This window comes from Mixophyes fleayi, chromosome 4, assembly GCF_038048845.1.
Source record: "Mixophyes fleayi isolate aMixFle1 chromosome 4, aMixFle1.hap1, whole genome shotgun sequence".
Classification (NCBI taxonomy): Eukaryota; Metazoa; Chordata; class Amphibia; order Anura; family Limnodynastidae; genus Mixophyes; species Mixophyes fleayi.
This window is the reverse complement of record NC_134405.1, coordinates 105,152,473-105,173,540: the sequence shown is the minus strand read 5'-3', so window position 1 is coordinate 105,173,540 and position 21,068 is coordinate 105,152,473. Positions and strand designations below refer to the sequence as shown.

Here is a 21,068-nt window from a genome sequence, read left to right as displayed (position 1 = left end):
CGCGGCAAAACTGGGCGTCACGTGACTAGCTCGGGGCTAAGCGAATGACAGCTCGGCTAGAGATAGACCGCGGGAGCGCGCCGTGAACAACGAGTAACGTGACAGGGCGGGGACGCGCGCTGCATACCGATGCTCTAAACATCTGGTGCGACAATAAAGATAGTAATCCATGTATATATAGCGCAATGTGATACAGGACCAGGTCATCAGTGATAATAGTGTATCAAATCTTGTAGGTCAGAAGGTAGGCAATCTGTAGATCAGTTATTGCGCAGATACAAGTACCATCATTCATATAAATAGTGGAATCCACATTTCATTGCGGGTTTGTCACTTACTCATTTGTAACAGAGACCTCTAGCGGTAGAAGTACATAACTACAAATTCAGGTTCAACTCAACCGAAAACTTTTTTTTTTTTTTTCTTTAAGCTTTATTAACATCAACTTTCGAAGCAACAAGGATGATCTCTGTGAGAAAGTGAACGAGCTATTTCCGGGTTTCCAGTCCCGTAGGTCACATGTCTCAGGCTGGATCTGGCTGAAATAAGCTGCATGTTTTCTTTTCAGAGAAGTAAGGGGTGAATTTAATGGAGGAAGAAAGAAAAAGTGATGGTCAAGGAGTAGATAGCAAAACATTCCAAGGGCTCAATGCTGCTGCAGGTAGGTGTGTAATAATTAGTCTTGCATACCTACCAACTGTCATTATACTGGACCCAAAGATATACAGATGATATGGTACAAAGAACAACCACACTCTTATATCTCTAATATCTGCTGCTTTCCCTGTCACTTCAAACACAAAGGCAGTTCCCATAGGTTTCTATGGGGACTGTTATTTTGCACCATTTAACAAGTTTCGAAAGTCAAAGATTATTGGAACTTCTGCACAATGACTAACACCCGCTGCAGACTATTGGTGGAGCATTGTGGTAGGGGGATCTGAAGATCCCTCGCCACAACTTACCTGCTCTCCCCTCCTGTCACTATCGCATAGGTGACCATCGCTGTAGTCATGAGTTCAATTCCCAACCATGGCCTAATCTGTGTGGAGTTTGTATTTTCTACCTGTGTTTACGTGGTTTTCCTCCTGGTGCTCCATTTTCTTCCTGCACTCCAAAAACATACTAGTAATTAGTTACTATCAAAATTGACCCTAGTCTCTCTCTCTCTATGGGCTAGATTTACTAAACTGCGGGTTTGAAAAAGTGGGGATGTTGCCTTTAGCAACCAATCAGATTATAGCTGTCTTATTGTAGAAAGTACTACATAAATGAAAGCTAGAATCTGATTGGTTGCTATAGGCAACATCCCCACTTTTTCAAACCCGCAGCTTAGTAAATCTAGCCCTATGTCTGTCTGTGTGTGTATATTAGGGATTTTAGGCTGTAAGCTCCAATGGGGCAGGGACTGATGTGAATGAGTTCTCTGTACAGCGCTGCAGAACCAGTGGCGCTATATAAATAAATGGTGCTGATGATAGTGACCATAGAAAAGATAGGAGTGGGTCTTCACAGGAACAGCAGTTTTTCGTATTTGCTGTTCCTGTTGAAGATTGTTAATAAATTTAAACAATATTTCAATCCTTATGTTTGTGTTGAGGATTTAAATCAATCGGGCATATTATGCAGTGCTTCATTAATAGGGGCCTTGGTAAACAAGTACTTGTAAGATGGTGTATTTTGCATTTTTTGGGGGGGGAAAAATCAGACATTCTCTTTCCTTCTAGAGTGCCTCTCTTCTAGGTCTCGTGTACTTCCAAGCTGTCCTTTGTATTTAGAGACTGTGGTGTCTTAATGTGCATAATTAAATAACATGAAGTCTCTTTTCTTTCCTCTATGAAATATTTTGGGAGGTGTAATCTTAAGCTAGTTACACATGCTGTGATAGTGAGCAATTGGACTTATATTGTTGTGTGTTTGGTTCAAAAACCATCACAATATCTGATAATTAATTGGAAATATGTGGATCATTTTCACTCATACTCGCCTACTTTCTGTGCTTCACTGCCAGGATATATGGTTGTAAGGTATGATGCCATTTGTGTTATAACGGGGACAGGGCAAAGCATATGATGATGATAATTGTATTATCACGCCCTACCAACTTGGCATTCACATGGATGGTCTGGACTTGATGCCGCTCTTGTCATTGTTACACGTCTCTGCCCACGTTTTAATGTGGGCAACCGGTTCTCTGTGAGAGTTCCCTGCTCTTCCTGGAGACAGTGAGGTCTCAACCTAATCAAAACCTTTTATACCCAACGTTTTGCGTAAGGACTAAGCGCTGACCTTAATCAATCATATGTTACCAAAAACCATCAATAATGCTGTTAAAAACCCTTAGAAAAGGATCGAAGATGCTGCTTCAATGGGGAAGTTGTTTGTGTATCAACTTCAATTAAAACCGGAAAAAAAACAGAGATATCATAGAAGCACAGAACTGATCCTATCAAAGGTAAATATATCACCGTAGAGTTGTATAGATATATATTAAAATGTATTTTAATAACAAAAAACACAATTTATTCAAAGTCAATATCACATGATAAAATAAAAATATATAAAACAACTCAAAAAACTATGATCTGGACCTGTTAAATTAATAAATATCTTGTATATAAAAGTCTCCTATTATTTACATATAGGGATAAATATATACATTTAATTAATTGTGTTTTTTTGTTATTAAAATAAATTTTAATATATATCTATATAACTACGGTGATATATTTCTTACCTTAGATAGGATCAGTTTTGTGCTTATATGATATCTGTTTTTTCTCGGCCTAATCTGCTGGGGAAGAGTAGGCAACTATGCTGTAAATCCACTTGGAAGAGAGCTGCTTTCTGGCTGTTATTATTATTCATTTAAAAAGCGTAGATATACATACAGGACATTATGTCATTTAACACACATGAGGTAATAGGTGTGTCCTCTTCTAAAAGATTTTACAGTTTGGTGAGGGAGCAGGGATTGTATTGTAAATCACATTATGGTGCGAGAAATGTTGGTATTTTTCTTTTGAGTAGTAGCCAAGGTATTTGTCTGAGATGGGTTTTTATTGTTGCAATAGTGTATTCAGGATATGATTACAGCTTGCATCAACATTTTAGTTGCATCATGAGTGAGAAAGAAACAGACACAAGAGATATTTGTAAGCTGATGATAGCGGGGAGCTATTTTATTGCGAATGTAAGGAGTGAATGACTTCTAAGGGTCAAGCATTGGGAACAGGAGAGATTGGAATGTTATCCGAAGTGATTGTTGTTTCAAACAAAGGAACATACTTAAAAATCAGAGGTAAAGTTTTATGCTGCTAGAGGACATGGGAGAGGAGACACAAAAGCAAGAAAATGAAGAACGTGATTCAGTAAAGATGAAAGATATGAGTGTTACCACCATACAGTTGACTCTGAAACCCAATAGAGTGAATCGGCTGACCAAGACCATATGTATAGGGATGAGGCGGGATTGGAGGATAGTCTTGTGGCATACCTATAGAGAGTGGGTGAGGAGAGTAAGTTGTGCTGGAATGGGAAACGCTAAAGGTCTGTTTATAGGAGGAGATCCAAGATCGTGAAAGAAGAGATTTTGGAGTAGCAGTCAGTGATCGACTGTCAAAGGTTACGATTGATCAAGTAGTATAAGTATGGAGTGGTGGCCTTTTGACTTAGCATTAAGTTTATCATTGGTTACTTTAGTAAGGATTGTTTCAGGGGAGTAATGAGAGTGGAATCCAGATAGTATTTGTTCTTGTAGGGAGTTGGTGGAAAGATAATTTGAAGTTGTCAACCTAACATTTAGTTCTAGTTTAGATAAGGTTGACTTTGGCCAAGAACAATAACATTTACAAATAACACAACCTTTAATACCATAGCCATAAAGTGATAATGTCCAACAAGATCTAAGATGCTACCAATAATGTCCACTTTCACAGATGACCTACCCTTCATGTTTGAGGTTCATGGAGTGACTATCCACTAGTTTAGTAGTCACTTTCCATAGATGGCATCTCATGCATGACTTCATACAATTGACCACACCACCTTCTATACATTAAAAACTGAAAGTAATCTACATGATGTCAAGATTTGAGTATACTCTATATTATTTTAATAATAATATAAAATCTTGGGGCCTAGATTGCCCATTTGTAAAATACATTACTAAAACCCCAAGAGTTTTAAATGGTACTTGCAATTCAGAATCATAATAAAGTCTGTTCAGAAGCAAAAAGTTCAGAAGTGAAATACACATATAGATATGACTTAATGTAAAATCTGATATCACCCTGCTTACACATAATGGTTACAAACAAATGACGTATGATAAGAGAGTTCCATCCATCATTCATTTGTTGCTGTTTATAGGATGTTTTGTCTGTTTTTGATAAAGAGGATTGAACCCCATTACACTTTGCTTTTTAACAAAGCTGCATTGAAAAGTCAGGTTAAGACTGAACAGCACATTTCATCTTTGTACTTTGTCATTAATATGTGAACTTTTGTGAAACCTGTGGGTCGGGGTCCGCAAATGGAATCCTAGTATCTGCTTTTGGGGCTGCTAAATTGAAGATATGCAGTATATTCTATTGGGTTCCAGAAACATGACACACTGAGGTCCCAGTTTAAAAAAAAAAAAAAAAAGTTGAGCCTTCGCTTTAAACTCTATGTGAGATTCTTAATATTAGTCATTTATTGCTGTTCAGATTATTAATGAATCAGTCTCATCATCTATGATATTTGTAACATTTGGAGAAACCTTTACAACACTTAAAACAGAACAACCAAGCTTATTTCTATCTGCAAACTATGCAGTTTGAAGGTTTTGTGGACCATGTGTTTAATGTTCTGTGAAATGCTCTGTTATTTTCTCATGCTATCTAATATAATGCAGGGCCAAGTAATGATGCCATTGATGAAGGATTGCCGGAAAATCTGCTTTCTCTCGACTCTGTCGCTGTGGAACAGCTTAGTGAGGGACTCATCTCCCACTACCTGCCAAATCTTCAAAACTCAAAGCTTGCCTTACAAGAACTTACGTATGTATAGACGATAGCATCTGTGTGAGTGTACAGTGTCCCAGTTAGGACATACTTCTTTCATTTTCTCATAATTCCATCCTGCAAATGCCTTTATTATATAAATGGTGCAGTGTAATTTATTATTAGTCCTAATGCCACATGTTTGTTGCTTCATATGCAATGCAGTTGTATACATAACTTGTTTTATTCCTTGCGGCACATAACACGGTAAACAAGCATACTCTTCTGTACAAGAATAATCTTTGTGAGTATTGAATTTTAACAGACATAAAGCCTTTGTAAACCAGTTACATTGCATTATCCTTTATTCTTGTGTGTTGTGTGTGTGTGTGTGTGTGTTTGCAGTCAGCTTATATAAATTATCAAAACTAGTTTTCTCTTTCCTACCATTGGGGGGCACTGTGAGACATTGGCGTATAGTAGGTGGACTAGCTGTTAAGGCACTTATCATAACTAGTTTAGAATATACTATGCCCCTCCTCTCTGGAAGCAGCCACAGTTTTTTGCTAAGTGCCTGGAAGATAGGACATGTTTGTATTGGCTTCTGCCTATACTGTAGATATAGATATAAAAACAAAACCAGAAGACAAAAGTGCCAAACATAGTGTAAATCTATAAGAAACCAGTGTAAATAAAGATGGTGAGGGAATGGCCGCATACAAAAGTACAATAAATATGGAGCTTATCTGGTGGAAGGGAATAACTGTCACTGTCTTCTTCACCACTGATCCATCATAAGATATTCCACTAAAACTCAAGCAAGTAGATTTGCCATAGTGTAATAGATTAAACAAAAAACAGGTATGTCTCATATGATAAAAAAGATTTAATATAAAACAATAAAAAACAAGCAAATATATGCCCATACATCAAGTAAATAAGAAATAGTCTCATACACTGTAGAATTCCAAAATGCAGTTTTCCTGGCCACGGAAATAATCTCCACCTCCGGCTAGTAAGGAGAAGGATTCCAGATAGTCCCCTTGACGCGTTTTGTCCGAATTACTTTCTCAAAAGGCATCCCTTTTTGAGAAAGTCATTCTTGCATTTTTATTTTCTTTATTTTTTCATTTAAAGAGGCAAGTCCACATAGAAGGTTTGTTCTTTTAACTTTATTTTAAGCATGTATCATTTTTTTTTAGCTGTCCTCCAAATCATCTACTTTTCAAAATCTCTATGGGGGGGAGACTAGTATGGTTGCCAGTCACACACATGGACTCAGAATTCTCAACATATCATGTTAAGGCAGAGGGGAGAGAATTTACAGTACAGACAGAGCTCAGAGGGGCATTCCAAAGCCTCTTTGCTCACTACATCATGTGCCATGTACAATGTCTTATTATCCATTGTTAAAGGGAGCTTAAATGCATTAATATTTTACTGCAGTGTGTGGCTTTGTATCCAGGGCTTCCAGGTTGTATTAAACTTGGAGTGACACCCTCTGTCAGATTATGTAATCTTGCGGAAAAGGTAATTCTTTGTTTATTAACCTTTTCCATGGAAGCTGGATGGCTTAACTGGAGGTTTCCAGTGTTTGGCCATATTTAATTGTACATAGAGCAAAGCCTACAACACAGCTAACAGAAAGATTCAGATAATTCTAAACCTATACAAGTCGAGAACGTCCAGCTTGGGTGTAAAGAGGGATATTCTGATTAAGACTAGATGGAGTATGTGTAAAATTTCCCTCCAGTATGTTTGGATTTGGACTTCATCCCAGATATGGTGTATAGAGGTATCAATATTCATTCACATACTAGAATAGCCACGCGTTTCATTTTATAGAATCTCATTGTTGTATAATAAACTTTGAACGTATTTGAGCTGTGTCAATTGATTTCTTGCACTCATGGCTTATGTCTTGGGTAATTCAAGAACCTCTTACCACTCCTCTTTGCTTGAGAGACCTGAGTCATCGTCCCATTAATTTCTAATTTTAGGGAGAGTAGCTGCTAGGACATCCATCAGCCGGCTATACACAACAGAAAGGAGTTTATTTTTTCCTGTCAGATGATAATAATTCTCCAATCCAGACGTTTGTGCCATAGGGGACTATATTTTGTAACTATGTTTTTAATACATGACTAATCTGTGCGTATTGTATAAAAAGCCCCCAGTGACACCACATATTTTCTTTTATGGGAAACTTTCCAGGAGGCGCCCTAAAACCCCTAGCAGGCAATGGAAGACGCACACTTCCTGGTAGCTGCGGACCTCCAAATGTATTGGGCCTATTGCCTTCTGTATGCTATTTGTAAAGCAGCATGTCCCCTTCTTTTTTTTTTTCAGTTGGTTAATTGTTTTGACGTAATTCTGGAAAGTTTTGTATATTAATATCTTCTTTTCCCAGGTCACCATGCCAAATTCTCTAATATCATCTTTAATCGGGTTATCCTTACATTAATAGATATCCATAAGGACCATGAAATCACTACATGACCACGCCAAGGGATATTACAGCTAAAGGTAGCATTAGGACAGCTCAAAGAGAGGACTAGGCAAGTTCTTGCAGACTTGTTTGTTGCATGTTAGCCATCGAAAGGAGCATTAAAAGAGTGAACATAAAGTGACATCTTACTCATTAGACTGACTACATTTCGTAGACTACTTTGGTCTCTTCATCGATAGAGACCCAAGTAGTCTATGAAATGTGACAGAGACCTACTCAGTCTAGAAAGATTACAAATAAAACAAAAAAACAGAAAACTATTAAATTAGTCATTGTATAATGTGTCTTTTTTTTTTTTTTTTTTTCTTTTCTTCCTGAGAGCATTGGTAGACATTGAGATACACTGCACTGGCATGTGGAGAAAAGGGAAATTGTTTAATTGTGCTCAAATGGTAACATATGTTTTGTTATAGGCAAAATCAGGTGGTTTTATTAGACACCCTTGGCCAGGAAATCTCAAAATTCAAAGAGTGCAATTCAGTTCTAGATATCAACGCTCTGGTGAGTTATATGTTATATGTAGTTATATATTAGTTATATGTAACTGCTTAAAGTGCCCTGTTAATGGTGAGATTTCCTGCACATAGTAATATGCTTCAGTCGCCGGCTTTGCCTTACTGGTGTTTTCACACTTCCCTCTCGCCGACATTGTCCAGCAACAATAAACTATGGGTATTTATTTTTTACATTGTAGCTCCTTGTAACAATGTAAATGAAATATGTACTTTTAAATGGTGCATTATTATTATTATTATTATTAATAATATATTTTTATTGTACTTTATTTCATGTATGCAAAAGCTGGTACAAATGAGGCTAGAGGTGGAAAAGGCAAAATGTTGGTAAATCCTTTTAACCTATTAACAACTTAATTTGACAGTTTTTATTAAAATCAGTGGCCTCTTTGTCCAGCTTCCTGTAATTGTGCTGCTAATCTGTTTGGGATTTTACAGGGCGCTATAAAAGCGTTATTGTACTTTCGGAGCTGAAATTGTGATAGCTTGTGCATAAGTCATTTAACACTTATACTGACACTTCCTTTGTGCTCTTATATTGTTTAATTTTACTCTATTTTAGTTTTCAGAAGCCAAGTATTACCACAACAAATTAGTGAATATTAGGAAGGAAATGATGCTACTCCATGAAAAGACATCTAAATTAAAAGTGAGTTTGAATTGGAAAATGTAATATTTTGGTACCAAGTGCCCCTTCCCTCAGTGATGAACCTTGTTCCTACAGAACTGATAGACTGAATATTACTTTCGCTCACATAATAGCTGCTGTGATGTGGAGTGAGGGACTGTGTCACCTTCTGATGGGTTTCTCTTTTTGTTTGTAGAAGCGAGCACTGAAGCTACAGCAGAAAAAGCAGGAGGATAATCTAAAGCAAGAACAGCAGCGAGAGCGCGAGCTTGAAAGAGAGAAACAGCTGACAGCTAAACCAGCTAAAAGGACATAAAATGTAGAGTTCAACTCAGCACCAATCATCCACTTCTTAATGTAATCAAGGAAAATCTGTGCTGATACGTGGAAGGAAACCAAATGTCCAGCCTTGCCCTCCTTATATATTTACGTTGAGTTTAAAGATGAAAAGTTCAGTATTTTAGTTTTTTAATTTATTTTAACATGTCGCTTTCATTTCATGCTTAGCTAGAGGTCAAATTCAAAGTCCACTCTAAGATTACATGGGTATAGCCTGTCTAAGCTTACTCATGTACTGAAGTGTGTTCTTACACAATATACTGTTCCATAGGTACAAGCTCCACAAGGGTATATGTATTGCACTGGTGAATGCATATGGAATTTTTTTGCTGAGGCATAGATTGCTTTTCCATTTTCCCTGAATCACATTTTAAATGATCGCTTGATAAGGCCTGAACCAGTGCCAGGGATATGTGGGTGTTGGTAATTATAGGGGTTCTTTGCCTAACACTCAGTCCCCGAGTTGTGGCATTCCCACGGTCTCCTCCCTTTACTGTAGTAAGCTAGCACAAGGCTTTCTAGCATTTTATAATGCGCCATCATATATTATGATCATTTATAGGTGGAAGGAAAGCTGCTACCTGGGATCTTCATTAAAGGTATATTTGGACTTAAGAACCACACAGAGCTGTATTTGTCAGTGGGAGACTGTAGTGCTTGGGAAAGTATTATCTGTATCCTTTATTAGTATATTCTACAATGAACATGGGCTTTCTGTTAGGCAATAATAATTAAGTGGAAAACCATTATAAAAGTCTAGTCAAAACGTTTGGTGCGAAAAAAAAAAGTGATTAACATTGCATGGAGCATCAGGAACACAGAATAAACACAGAATAAGCTTACCGGTGAAAAGTCAACTAGCTATTCAGTGTGCTAAAAATGCCTTGTAGTTACGCCCCATTACACAAATTTTCCTCAGAATACTATACATTAGCCCAGTGGAACCCAAACTTTCTCAGTTCGAGGCACACTTATGGTCTCCATAATTTTTTTTAAGTAGTTCACCCACCTTGCTTCCCACTGATCCTGGCCACAGCACCCCTGTGAGATCTGGGGTGCCACAGTGCCCAGTTTGGGAACCACTGCATTAGCCTAGAGCAAGAATACAACCATTTGCACTTAAGTCGTTGCTAGACTCATGCCACATGAAAGTCGGACAGCCAGAGGTTCATGCAAGATGTAATTCAATTAATTAGCTGTCAGTAGATTATAATCTTGATGCCTTGGGAAAATATTGAATTTCCACTTGTTATATGGAGAGGTCTAATTGTGATCACTAGCACATCCGAGCAATTATAAGACTGCGTTTTCCATATAAATCAGATTTTGGACTTGTGCACACGTTTTCTTTTCCCTTGCATCAGTTTTTTGTTTGTTTGTGTTTTAAACACACGAAAATAATAATCTATGATGAGAGCAAGGCAATGCATACTGACTGTTTTCTTGCAGGCAAGTTGAGGGAGGTCTACTTACATATTTTTTTCTACAGCTTTTAAAACGCTGCAGTTTTTGTCTTTTTTTTTGTTTGTTTTTTGTTGATACATTACACTTTGAAAAAACGCATTGCATTTGTTTTTAATGGTGATACAATGCCTGTGTGTACATACCCTCAGCTGTCATGTAGGTGGCTATAGAACAATCCATTTTAATATATGTTTATTACTTTAAAGATTACTAAGCCTAAAATTAAAGATGATTTATATGAAATAGTCATCATGTCTTTGCAAACCAAACTTACTCTCTGAGCGTTTTTTGAAGGATAGTAACGTGGAGTTTACAGTTGGTGTTAGGACAGTTATAGGTATCATTCTTATGTGCCCAAATGTGCAGGTACCCATATCAACCTCATGCTTACTTTGATTTTTGTAAATGACACAAAAAAATGTAAAGTAAATTTGCACATACTGTACCATGTTAGCGCTATTATGAAGTTCCAACAGACAATAGGAACTTCTTAAAACTATATTTGTGAATGTTACAACTTCACTTTTTTATTGGACAAACTTGTACTTTAGGTTTAGTGGCCTTTTTGAATATTTTCAAAGTAACTGTGAATTAATGAAATAATATTATAATAGTATTATAACTAAGTATTTTTGTAAGAATTGATCTTCCATACTTCCTCATTTAGTTCTTAAGTAGTGCACTCTAGTGGTGACAGCAGTGTATATCAGTGTACATAATGTATGGATTCTGTAAAATAAATAAGGTGATGTATCACAGGGAGAGGAGGAACAAAACTAATATATATTCTTTAATATTTGCCACAGATTGGAAATTGTTTGGCACATGTCTAACAATTATTTCATCATACCTGATGTCACAAAACCTTGCAGTGTGAAACATCTGGGACCACAGTGTAGTCAAGTATTTCCTAAGTATCCTAATTATTTTTAAAGATGATATTTATTTGACACGTTTTATTTTGGGGTGCAGTGTAGTTGTCATCTTGTTTGCACTCATTTCTTTGAAAATGTAACTTATCTTGGCATTTTTATAAAAATAGATTGAAAAATATAGTACGTTTTGAGGACTTTTAAAAGAAATTTATGTACTGTAAAGGTGTAAAACCACAATGCAAATGAACTTTCATTATGTCGTATGCATTTTGCAAGTCCTAGTTTTCTGGGTAAGAGCATAAATTCATGAACCAAGATGACTGCGTTTGCAGGGGAGCCAAATTTTTCAGTTAGTGAAGGGAGTTCCTTGATAAATTTAGATTACTCAGATGAGCGCAGCTATTTTTGCATTGACAATAAAATTTCATTATTTAAACGAGATAAGAGTGTTCCCTACTTTAGGAGAGGGCATGCAGCTATTTCCTCCCCGCAAAAGGACTTTAGTTCTCCGCCACATAAGAGTTTTCGGAAATCAGGTCTTTCACCTAAACATATAATTACACCTTCCATTTGCACTTCTGATAGAACACATTTCTAGGTGTACTTCAGCCAATATATAATAAATATCCTCACGTGACACGTAATAAAGGCAGTCCCTTTTTGTCCCTTCGCTTTCATGATGAATCATCATCATCACCATTTATTTACATAGCGCCACTAATTCTGCAGCGCTGTACAGAGAACTCCTTCACATCAGTCCCTGCCCCATTGGCGCTTACAGTCTAAATTCCCTAACATACACACAGACAGACATAGAGAGAGAGACTAGGGTTAATTTGATAGCAGCCAATTAACCTACCAGTATGTTTTTGGAGTGGGAGGAAATTGGAGCACCCGGAGGAAATCCATGCAAACACGGGGAGAACATACAAACTCCACACAGATAAGACCATGGTCGGGAATTGAACTCATGACCCCAGTGCTGTGAGGCAGAAGTGCTAACCACAGCCACTGTGCTGCCCAAATATGATATCTCTAAACAGCAATAGTTTGAGAACCTGGCTTAACAAAGCTGTGTGTGATGTTTCTACCAATTCCAGCCTGTGCCTTTCCAGGTTTATAGGGCAACCTATAAAAGTAGGATCAAGATGCTTTTATGGGAGTGTTTCCAAAGCCTGTGAAGTGGGTGTGCACCATGAACTGTTCTTGGCAGACAAGCAAGCACACACTTGCACACATAAGGAAGCATTGCAGGACAAGGAGCACTGCAGCCGAAAGAGTGAGACCGTTCAAGGTGAACTGGACCAATGTTACTACATTATGTCCCTAAAGGTGTTGCCGTTGCCTTATATGATATATCCTGACCTGCCATACCCCCTGTAGTAAATGGGATGGATTGGACCCCAGGCACTTCTACCCTGCAGCCATGATGCCAAAATTGCTATAAGAGAACTGGATGGATTGTAAATACCCCAGTGCAACACTGCAAAAAAATCAAGAGCTTGTTAAATTAAGTGGGGATTGTCTAAAAGTGACAAAAAGAATCTTCAAATAATTGAGGTGATAGTACAGAAAGATGAATAGGGAGATGAATGAGGGATAACAGTTCACAACATAAAAGAGTATTACATCAAAAGTAAAATACTACTATAGAAAGAGACATAAGTAAATAGCAATCCTGAGAGAAACTACACATTCTTCTAGTGAATTCAGAGGGAACTGGTTTGGGATGTGTTAGTATAGGGAACAAAAGGGGGAAGGACTTGATCTCATGTCTGTGTGAGATCGTTAGGCTAGAGGAGTCAAATCTCTCATGAGCGAGAGACTTCAAAGTGCAGTCTAAGTGCTACAAATGTTGGTGAAGTGATTGGGGCGATTATGAATTATACTGCTGAGATGCTCAAAATTGTATATTTGTCAGGCATCACTTGCAATCAAAAGAAACATGATAATGGTATTTGAATTCTATCAGTTGTTAACTAACAATTCTTGGATAATGTTTTTCTGTAGTTTCATAGTTTTGAATATCCCTGATTTATACAAAGAAAAATAATGACATTCAGAATTTGTTTCTTTAAAACAACTGAGGTCAACTAAACTGTTGCTGTCAAGTATACTGCACCATTTTTGCTCACTTTATATATCATCCTTACTGGCTTTGTTTACTGCTAAGTGCAAGGCAATTTTTTCCCCAATCACCGTTGCTGTTCTAACTTCCTGGGGTATAAATGGAGAGAGAAGGGTGGGCTCCATTTTTATAAGGTCCAGTTTGGGTCTTCTGATTCTCCAGGCTGACAGCAGACTGATTAATGGTTGCACTTGTGAGGTGTGTTTAAAAGGATGTGAGATCAGTCTCTGCTCTGCCCTTGTGTGACTTCTCTGCTGCCGTACACTACCATCTACCCCAAAAGATGGCATCTGCTTCCCTAACCCAGTTACAATATATATATATGTTTTCTCCTGATGAAGTCTGTTGTACAGACGAAACGCGTTGAGTTACTGCTATTACTACCATTGCTGATCAGATAGGCTCACCATCTGCTTCTGGATGTGTAAGTTACTACTGTTTTTATTAAACTTGAATTTTTTGGATACTACATCTGTGTACTTCTGTGTATTGAGGTAACCTATGGGATAACCTAAGGTGGCTGAAGATTGAATACATCCTCACAGTCTACGGGATATCCTGCAGATAAGCCATTAAACAATTGGCTTCTGGTACGCATACATCTTTATTGGTGTGACCTGTTTATATCTTTTTGAACGTCATTTGGCTGTGTGTGATTTTCTATCCTATGAGCTATACATATCTATTTTAGATCCTGTTGATACCCACATGGTGGGAAGCTCTGGCTCACTCATTTCTGGTGGTTTGGTTCCTTTTTTGGATTTTTCACTTGGCTCCATAACTTGCCATACTACACTATTGTGCGCCTCCTCTCATTTACTTTTAGATATATATATATATATATATATATATATATATATATATTATTATTGTCACGAGCCGCGGCGGTACTCACAGCCGCCGCGGCTCGCTTCCTGTCGGTCCCAACGTCCCGGCCGTCACCATGACGACCGGGACGTCATTTCCTTCCAACTCCCGACCGTTGCCAAGGCAACGGTCGGACGCTTCCTCAGCGCCGTGTCCTGGCAGCCAGGCGCGCATGCGCTCTAGGGACAATCAGGCAGATTTAGCCTGTGGCTGAATTAGCAGGCATTAGCCTGCAGGTGTGGATTTCAGGGCTAAGCCCTGATTGGTCTTGCTAGGTGCTGGCAATTAGCCTACAAGTGTGGCCTTGTCTAGGGGCAGGTTCTGATTGGTTGTGGGTTGTATTTAAGGCAATGAGGTCTGCTGCCTCATTGCCGGTTATAGCTTCTGTGCTCCAGTCTTCTGACCTGCTTGTTCCAGTTCCTGTTCCTGTATCTACGTTTTGACTTCCCATGTATGACCCTTGGCTTCGTATTTAACTTCGCTTGTGTTTCCTGTGACCCTGATCCTTGGCTCGTTTACCCGTTCTGCTACTTTGCCTGTGACCTCTGACCTCAGCTTGTTCATTGTTACTGTTACCTGCTGCCGACCTTTTGACCTCTGCGTGGACCTGACTCTTCTTGCCTGGGTTCTCCCCAGCCAATACACACTTCACGACCCTCTGTCAGTCTGCAGCCCAGTCTGTCCCCACCATCAGGGGCTCCAGTGAACACCTGACTGGCAGAGTAGACTCCGGGTTGTGTTGTGCCGGCTGGAGGGGTTCCTAACATTATAACCGGCCCACTCACGGAGACAAGGTTAGAATGGATACAAGTGGATCTACACCGTCTCCGGCACAAACCCTAGCAGGCCACGTTGAGTCCTTGTATCAGATAATGCAGGGATTGGCTGAGCGTATGTCTGTTCAAGAAGAAGCCACAAAAGCTTCACAACCGACTCCAGGTCCCATCTGTGAACCCAAAATGAACTTACCAGATCGGTTCTCCGGAAATAGAACCCTGTTTCGGAACTTCAGGGAGAGCTGCAAGCTCTATTTTCGGATGAGACCCCGCTCCTCCGGTTCAGAGCAGCAAAGAGTTGGGATTATTATTTCCCTTCTACAGGGTGACCCCCAGTCCTGGGCGTTTTCTTTGCCGCAGACCAGTCCGGCCATGCAGTCCGTAGACTCCTTCTTCGAGGCACTGGGTCTACTGTATGATGACCCGGATCGAGTGGCCTCCGCGGAAGCTCATCTACGGTCCTTGAAACAAGGCCGACGGTCGGCAGAAGAATACTGCGCTGAATTCCGTAGATGGTCAACTAATAGTGGATGGAACGACCCTGCCTTACGAAGTCAGTTCCGTCTCGGCCTATCTGAACAGATTAAAGATTCTTTGGTGCAATACCCGTCTCCTAGTTCTCTGGAGGATCTGATGCACCTCTCCATTAAAATTGACAGGAGATATAAGAAGCGGAAAACTGAAAAGGAAACATCGTCACCTCCATTCGCCTTCGTTCCTGTTTCCCAGGATGGTGAGGAGCCTATGCAATTAGGAGCATATCGTCTCTCTTCTGAAGAGAGAGACATGAGACGTTCGCAAGGTCTATGTCTATACTGTGGCATAAAAGGCCACTTCTCCCGTTCTTGCCCAAATAAGTCGGGAAAAGACCATGCCTAGGGAATGAGGGGAAAGTTCACCTAGGTCTGCAAATTATCTCCCCGAAAAATGCTGTATTAATCCCTGCACAGCTCACCTTCCGGGCTCGCTCTGTGGACCTGTCGGCCTTCATTGATAGCGGAGCTGCAGGCAACTTCCTTGATATTGGGTTTGCCCGCTCTGCCGGAATTCCGATGGTAAAACTCAACTCTGCCATTACTGTCTGTGGCTTAGACGGAGGTCCGTTGCCTGGTGGCAAGATTTCCTGGGAGACCCCGCCACTACAGTTGAAGATCAGAGCTCTCCATTCTGAGTCAATCACCTTCTTCCTGATCGATTGTTCGTCGGTTCCTATGATCTTGGGCCACCCATGGCTTTCCTGTCATAACCCTGTCATAGACTGGGTAAAAGGAGAGATTGTCAAGTGGAGTACTTATTGTACACAGTCTTGTTTGTCACTGTCTCTGCGTATGATTCAGCCTATTCCGGAGCGGCTTCCCTCACAGTATCATGAATTCTGGGACGTGTTCTCCAAGAAGGCTGCTGATACCTTACCGCCACATCGTGACTTTGACTGTGCCATCGAACTTATTCCTGGTTCCAACTTACCTAAGGGGCGTTTGTATTCCCTTTCTGCTCCAGAAACAAAATCCATGCAGGAGTATATCGACGAAAACCTGGAGAGAGGCTTCATCAGGCCATCTAAGTCTCCCGTAGGAGCAGGATGCTTCTTTGTATCAAAAAAAGACGGAGGGTTAAGACCTTGTATTGACTACCGGGGATTGAATCATATCACAGTCAAGAACACCTATCCCCTTCCGCTCATCTCGGTATTGTTTGATCAGCTAAGAGGGGCTACTGTCTTCACTAAAATCGACCTTCGCGGAGCATATAATCTCATCCGTATCAAAGAAGGAGATGAGTGAAGACGGCATTCAATTCGCACTCTGGCCACTACGAGTATCTGGTCATGCCGTTTGGCCTTAGCAATGCACCTGCAGTGTTCCAGGACTTGATCAATTAAGTTCTTCGGGAATTCCTTGGTTGTTTCGTGGTCGTCTATTTAGATGATATCCTCATCTATTCCAGATCTTTGCCCGCCCATCAGATTCACGTCAAACAAGTTCTACAGAAATTACGAGAGAACCACCTGTACGCTAAGCTGGAAAAGTGTGAGTTCGAGGTACAGAGGGTATCCTTTTTAGGCTATGTAATCTCTTCTGAGGGATTCTCCATGGATCCAGCTAAGGTCCAGGCTATTTTGGATTGGGTGCACCCAACAATCTTAAGGCGGTGCAGAGGTTCCTGGGCTTCTCCAATTATTATAGGCGATTCATTCACAACTTTGCCGACATTGTGGCTCCCATTGTCGCTCTGACCCGTAAAGGAATGGATCCAACTAATTGGTCGTCCCAAGCAGCAGCCTCATTCGAAAGCCTGAAAAAGGCCTTTGTCTCCGCTCAGGTCCTTAGACATCCGGATCCAGCTAGGACATTTATTCTTGAGGTCGACGCCTCTGACATCGGTGCCGGTGCCATCCTATCGCAGAAGGATCCTCATACTAATCGTCTGCACCCATGTGCTTATTTCTCCCGTCAGTTCTCTTCAGCGGAGGCCAACTATGATGTCGGTAATAGAGAACTATTGGCAATCAAATGGGCCTTCGAGGAGTGGCGGCATTGGTTGGAGGGTGCTTCACATCAGATCTCTGTCATTACCGATCACAAGAATTTACAATATATACAGTCAGCCAAACGTTTAAATCCCAGACAGGCCCGGTGGGCGTTATTCTTTACCCGGTTTAACTTCCTGATCACCTACCGACCAGGCTCCAAAAATGTCCGGGCAGATGCCCTTTCCAGAAGTTTCTCGGCACACCACATTCCAGTCACTATCCCAGAGCCGATTATTCCTCCTTCTGTAATCCATGCCGGGTTGACCCAAGATCTGAGTATCACACTTCAGAGATTCCAGAAATTAGCCCCTGATACTACTCCTGGAATCCTGGAATCCTGGAATTTTCAAGACGTTAGAAATCCTTTCCCGTACAGTCTGGTGGCCATCTATGTCTGCTGACGTCAGGAGTCATGTCCTCTCATGTGAGGTTTGTGCCAGAAACAAAGTTCCTAGGATCCGCCCAATAGGCCAGTTAGTTCCTTTGGCACCACCTGCAAAACCATGGACCCACTTGTCCATGGACTTTATAGTGGATCTACCACCTTCTGCAGGACACAATACCATTTGGGTCGTGGTAGACCGGTTCAGCAAGATGTCCCATTCCATTCCCTTACCCAGACTGCCTACAGCTCGGGATTTGGCCGTCTTATTCATTCAACATATTTTCCGGCTCCATGGACTCCCTACTGACATAGTTTCCGATCGGGGTTCTCAGTTCATAGCGCAATTCTGGAGATCTTTCTGTACCCTTCTCGGAATCAAGGTTAGTTTATCATCCGCATATCACCCTCAGTCTAATGGGCAGACCGAAAGAGTTAACCAGTCCTTGGAAAAGTTTTTGCGATGCTACACGTCAGAGTTCCATGATAATTGGTCTTCCTTGTTACCCTGGGCGGAATTTGCCTGTAACAATTCCTGTCATTCATCTACTAAAACTTCTCCGTTTTTCTGCAATTATGGTTTTCACCCCAGATCTAACTCCCTGTATTCGCTTAACCCAGTTGGTGTCCAGGAGATCCGTTCCACTGCAAGAGATCTCAGAGTTATCTGGAGGAAAGTACAGGCATCTCTGAAACAGGCTTCAGTTGTCGCAAAAAAAAATTCGGATCGCCACCGTACCATCTGCTCCTTCAAGGTGGGCCAGAGAGTGTGGCTGTCTACAAAAAACATTAAACTCAGACAGCCTTGCAAAAAGTTGGGTCCCAAGTTCATCGGCCCGTTCCTTATCATCAAGCAGGTTAATTCTGTTGCATTTAGGTTAAGAATTCCGGGCTCGTTGAGAATTCCCAACACATTTCACTGTTCTCTGTTGAAGACGGTATTATATCCTACTCAAATCCAGTCTTCAAATTTGCCTGAGAGAAAATCAAACAGATCACCAAGATACGTTGTTCAGAAGATCTTGGATTCCAAAAAAGTGCAAGGTCAGGTGCACTTCCTAGTGCAGTGGAGGAATCGTGGGTTAGAAGAACGGTCTTGGATCCCACGGAGACAACTCGATGCTCCTAAACAGTTGAAGGAGTTCTTTAAAAAATTTCCAAGGAAACCGGGATGTCGGGGTTCCTTAACCCCTCCTCAAGGGGGGGTACTGTCACGAGCCGCGGCGGTACTCGCTTCCTGTCGGTCCCAACGTCCCGGCCGTCACCATGACGACCGGGACGTCATTTCCTTCCAACTCCCGACCGTTGCCAAGGCAAGGGTCGGACGCTTCCTCAGCGCCGTGTCCTGGCAGCCAGGCGCGCATGCGCTCTAGGGACAATCAGGCAGATTTAGCCTGTGGCTGAATTAGCAGGCATTAGCCTGCAGGTGTGGATTTCAGGGCTAAGCCCTGATTGGTCTTGCTAGGTGCTGGCAATTAGCCTACAAGTGTGGCCTTGTCTAGGGGCAGGTTCTGATTGGTTGTGGGTTGTATTTAAGGCAATGAGGTCTGCTGCCTCATTGCCGGTTATAGCTTCTGTGCTCCAGTCTGCTGACCTGCTTCTTCCAGTTCCTGTTCCTGTATCTACGTTTTGACTTCCCGTGTATGACCCTTGGCTTCGTATTTAACTTCGCTTGTGTTTCCTGTGACCCTGATCCTTGGCTCGTTTACCCGTTCTGCTACTTTGCCTGTGACCTCTGACCTCAGCTTGTTCATTGTTACTGTTACCTGCTGCCGACCTTTTGACCTCTGCGTGGACCTGACTCTTCTTGCCTGGGTTCTCCCCAGCCAATACACACTTCACGACCCTTTTGTCAGTCTGCAGCCCAGTCTGTCCCCACCATCAGGGGCTCCAGTGAACACCTGACTGGCAGAGTAGACTCCGGGTTGTGTTGTGCCGGCTGGAGGGGTTCCTAACAATTATGCTAATATTAGGATAATATGCCCCTCTGTTCATATTATGCCTCATAGTTGTGCCCCCAGTTCATAATAAGCCTTATACTTACCTTTATGGTCAACATGCACGTCTCTCTTTCCACAAAGAAACCTTGGAGCTGCTTCACTAAAACAGCTGAAGATAACCAAAACGGAGCTGCTGTGCATACATTTCAGCCATCTTCGGCTGTTAGTAAGGCGGCTGGGAGCTCCAGCGTGTAGGACAGAAGTGGTGCCAGGTGTTGTTTGGCCTAGATTTCTGGTGATGTTATCGGGCAGAACCCTAAAAGCTCTGATGGGTTTACTATACAAACCCCAGATCTATAGTGTCTTTATTATACACACCCAAGATCTCTAATGCCTGTACTGTACAGACCCCGGAACTGTGATGCTTTTGTGAAGCTTTACTATAAAGCCCTCAAATATGTAGTCTTTACTATACACACCCTAGTGGATTTTTAATATAGACCCCTTCCACATCCAAAAATCGGTTAATGACAAAATATATACCCCAGATCAGTGGTGACCAAATTAATTACTGTCATGATCTTACCTTATAACCTCTCCAGTTATGTCAGATCGCATATGCTGTCACTGCGGGCTCTCGGATTCACCCTATCTCCTGCAACCTCCTCTACCACAGTGTTACACCTAGTGGCAGTCCAGAGGAATGCAAACTGGGAGTTCCTGGTAGTGAAGCCCATTCCGTCAATCTAGGCACTTAGAATCCATCTTCACTGTTTTATAATTTACACTTACTCCTTTTTTTCCTATGCTGTTTCCTGGCATGCTGCAAATGACGTTTGGCTGACTGGGGACGCAGTCCTAGCCAGTAGATATGTCCCAACACTCTGATTAGTGGATAGCTCCAGCCATTCACCAATCAAAGTAAGAAGTTCCAACTCACTAATTGGTGAATAGTCACTGGTATCCACCAAATGGTGGATAGTACTGGAGCTATCTAGTGAGTATGATTGTAATTCCGTGGCCTCACGGTTCATGGCAGTCAGGGGCGGACCTGGACTTTATTTTTATTTATTTTTTGTGGGGGGCGGGGGATTAAGCATAGTCACCCCCCCCCCCCCCCCCCCCCC

The 21,068-nt window shown here is 41.1% G+C and overlaps 1 protein-coding gene across 5 annotated transcripts; it reads left to right on the top strand.

Annotated features, from left to right (window-relative positions):
- Positions 1-10,683, top strand: BLOC1S6 (biogenesis of lysosomal organelles complex 1 subunit 6). 5 transcript variants are annotated; one of them, XM_075207956.1, is made up of 6 exons: positions 1-145; positions 431-665; positions 4,898-5,042; positions 7,908-7,995; positions 8,572-8,658; positions 8,834-10,683. In XM_075207956.1, exons 2-6 carry the CDS (start codon positions 650-652, stop codon positions 8,951-8,953), a joined length of 456 nt encoding a protein of 151 aa, XP_075064057.1. In that variant the 5' UTR covers positions 1-145; positions 431-649; the 3' UTR covers positions 8,954-10,683. The 5 variants fall into 5 exon arrangements, with proteins under 5 accessions (XP_075064057.1, XP_075064055.1, XP_075064053.1 ...); XM_075207954.1 differs by having other exon boundaries at positions 3-145; positions 569-661; XM_075207952.1 differs by having other exon boundaries at positions 3-145; positions 431-661.
- The last annotated feature ends 10,385 nt before the right edge of the window (positions 10,684-21,068 follow it).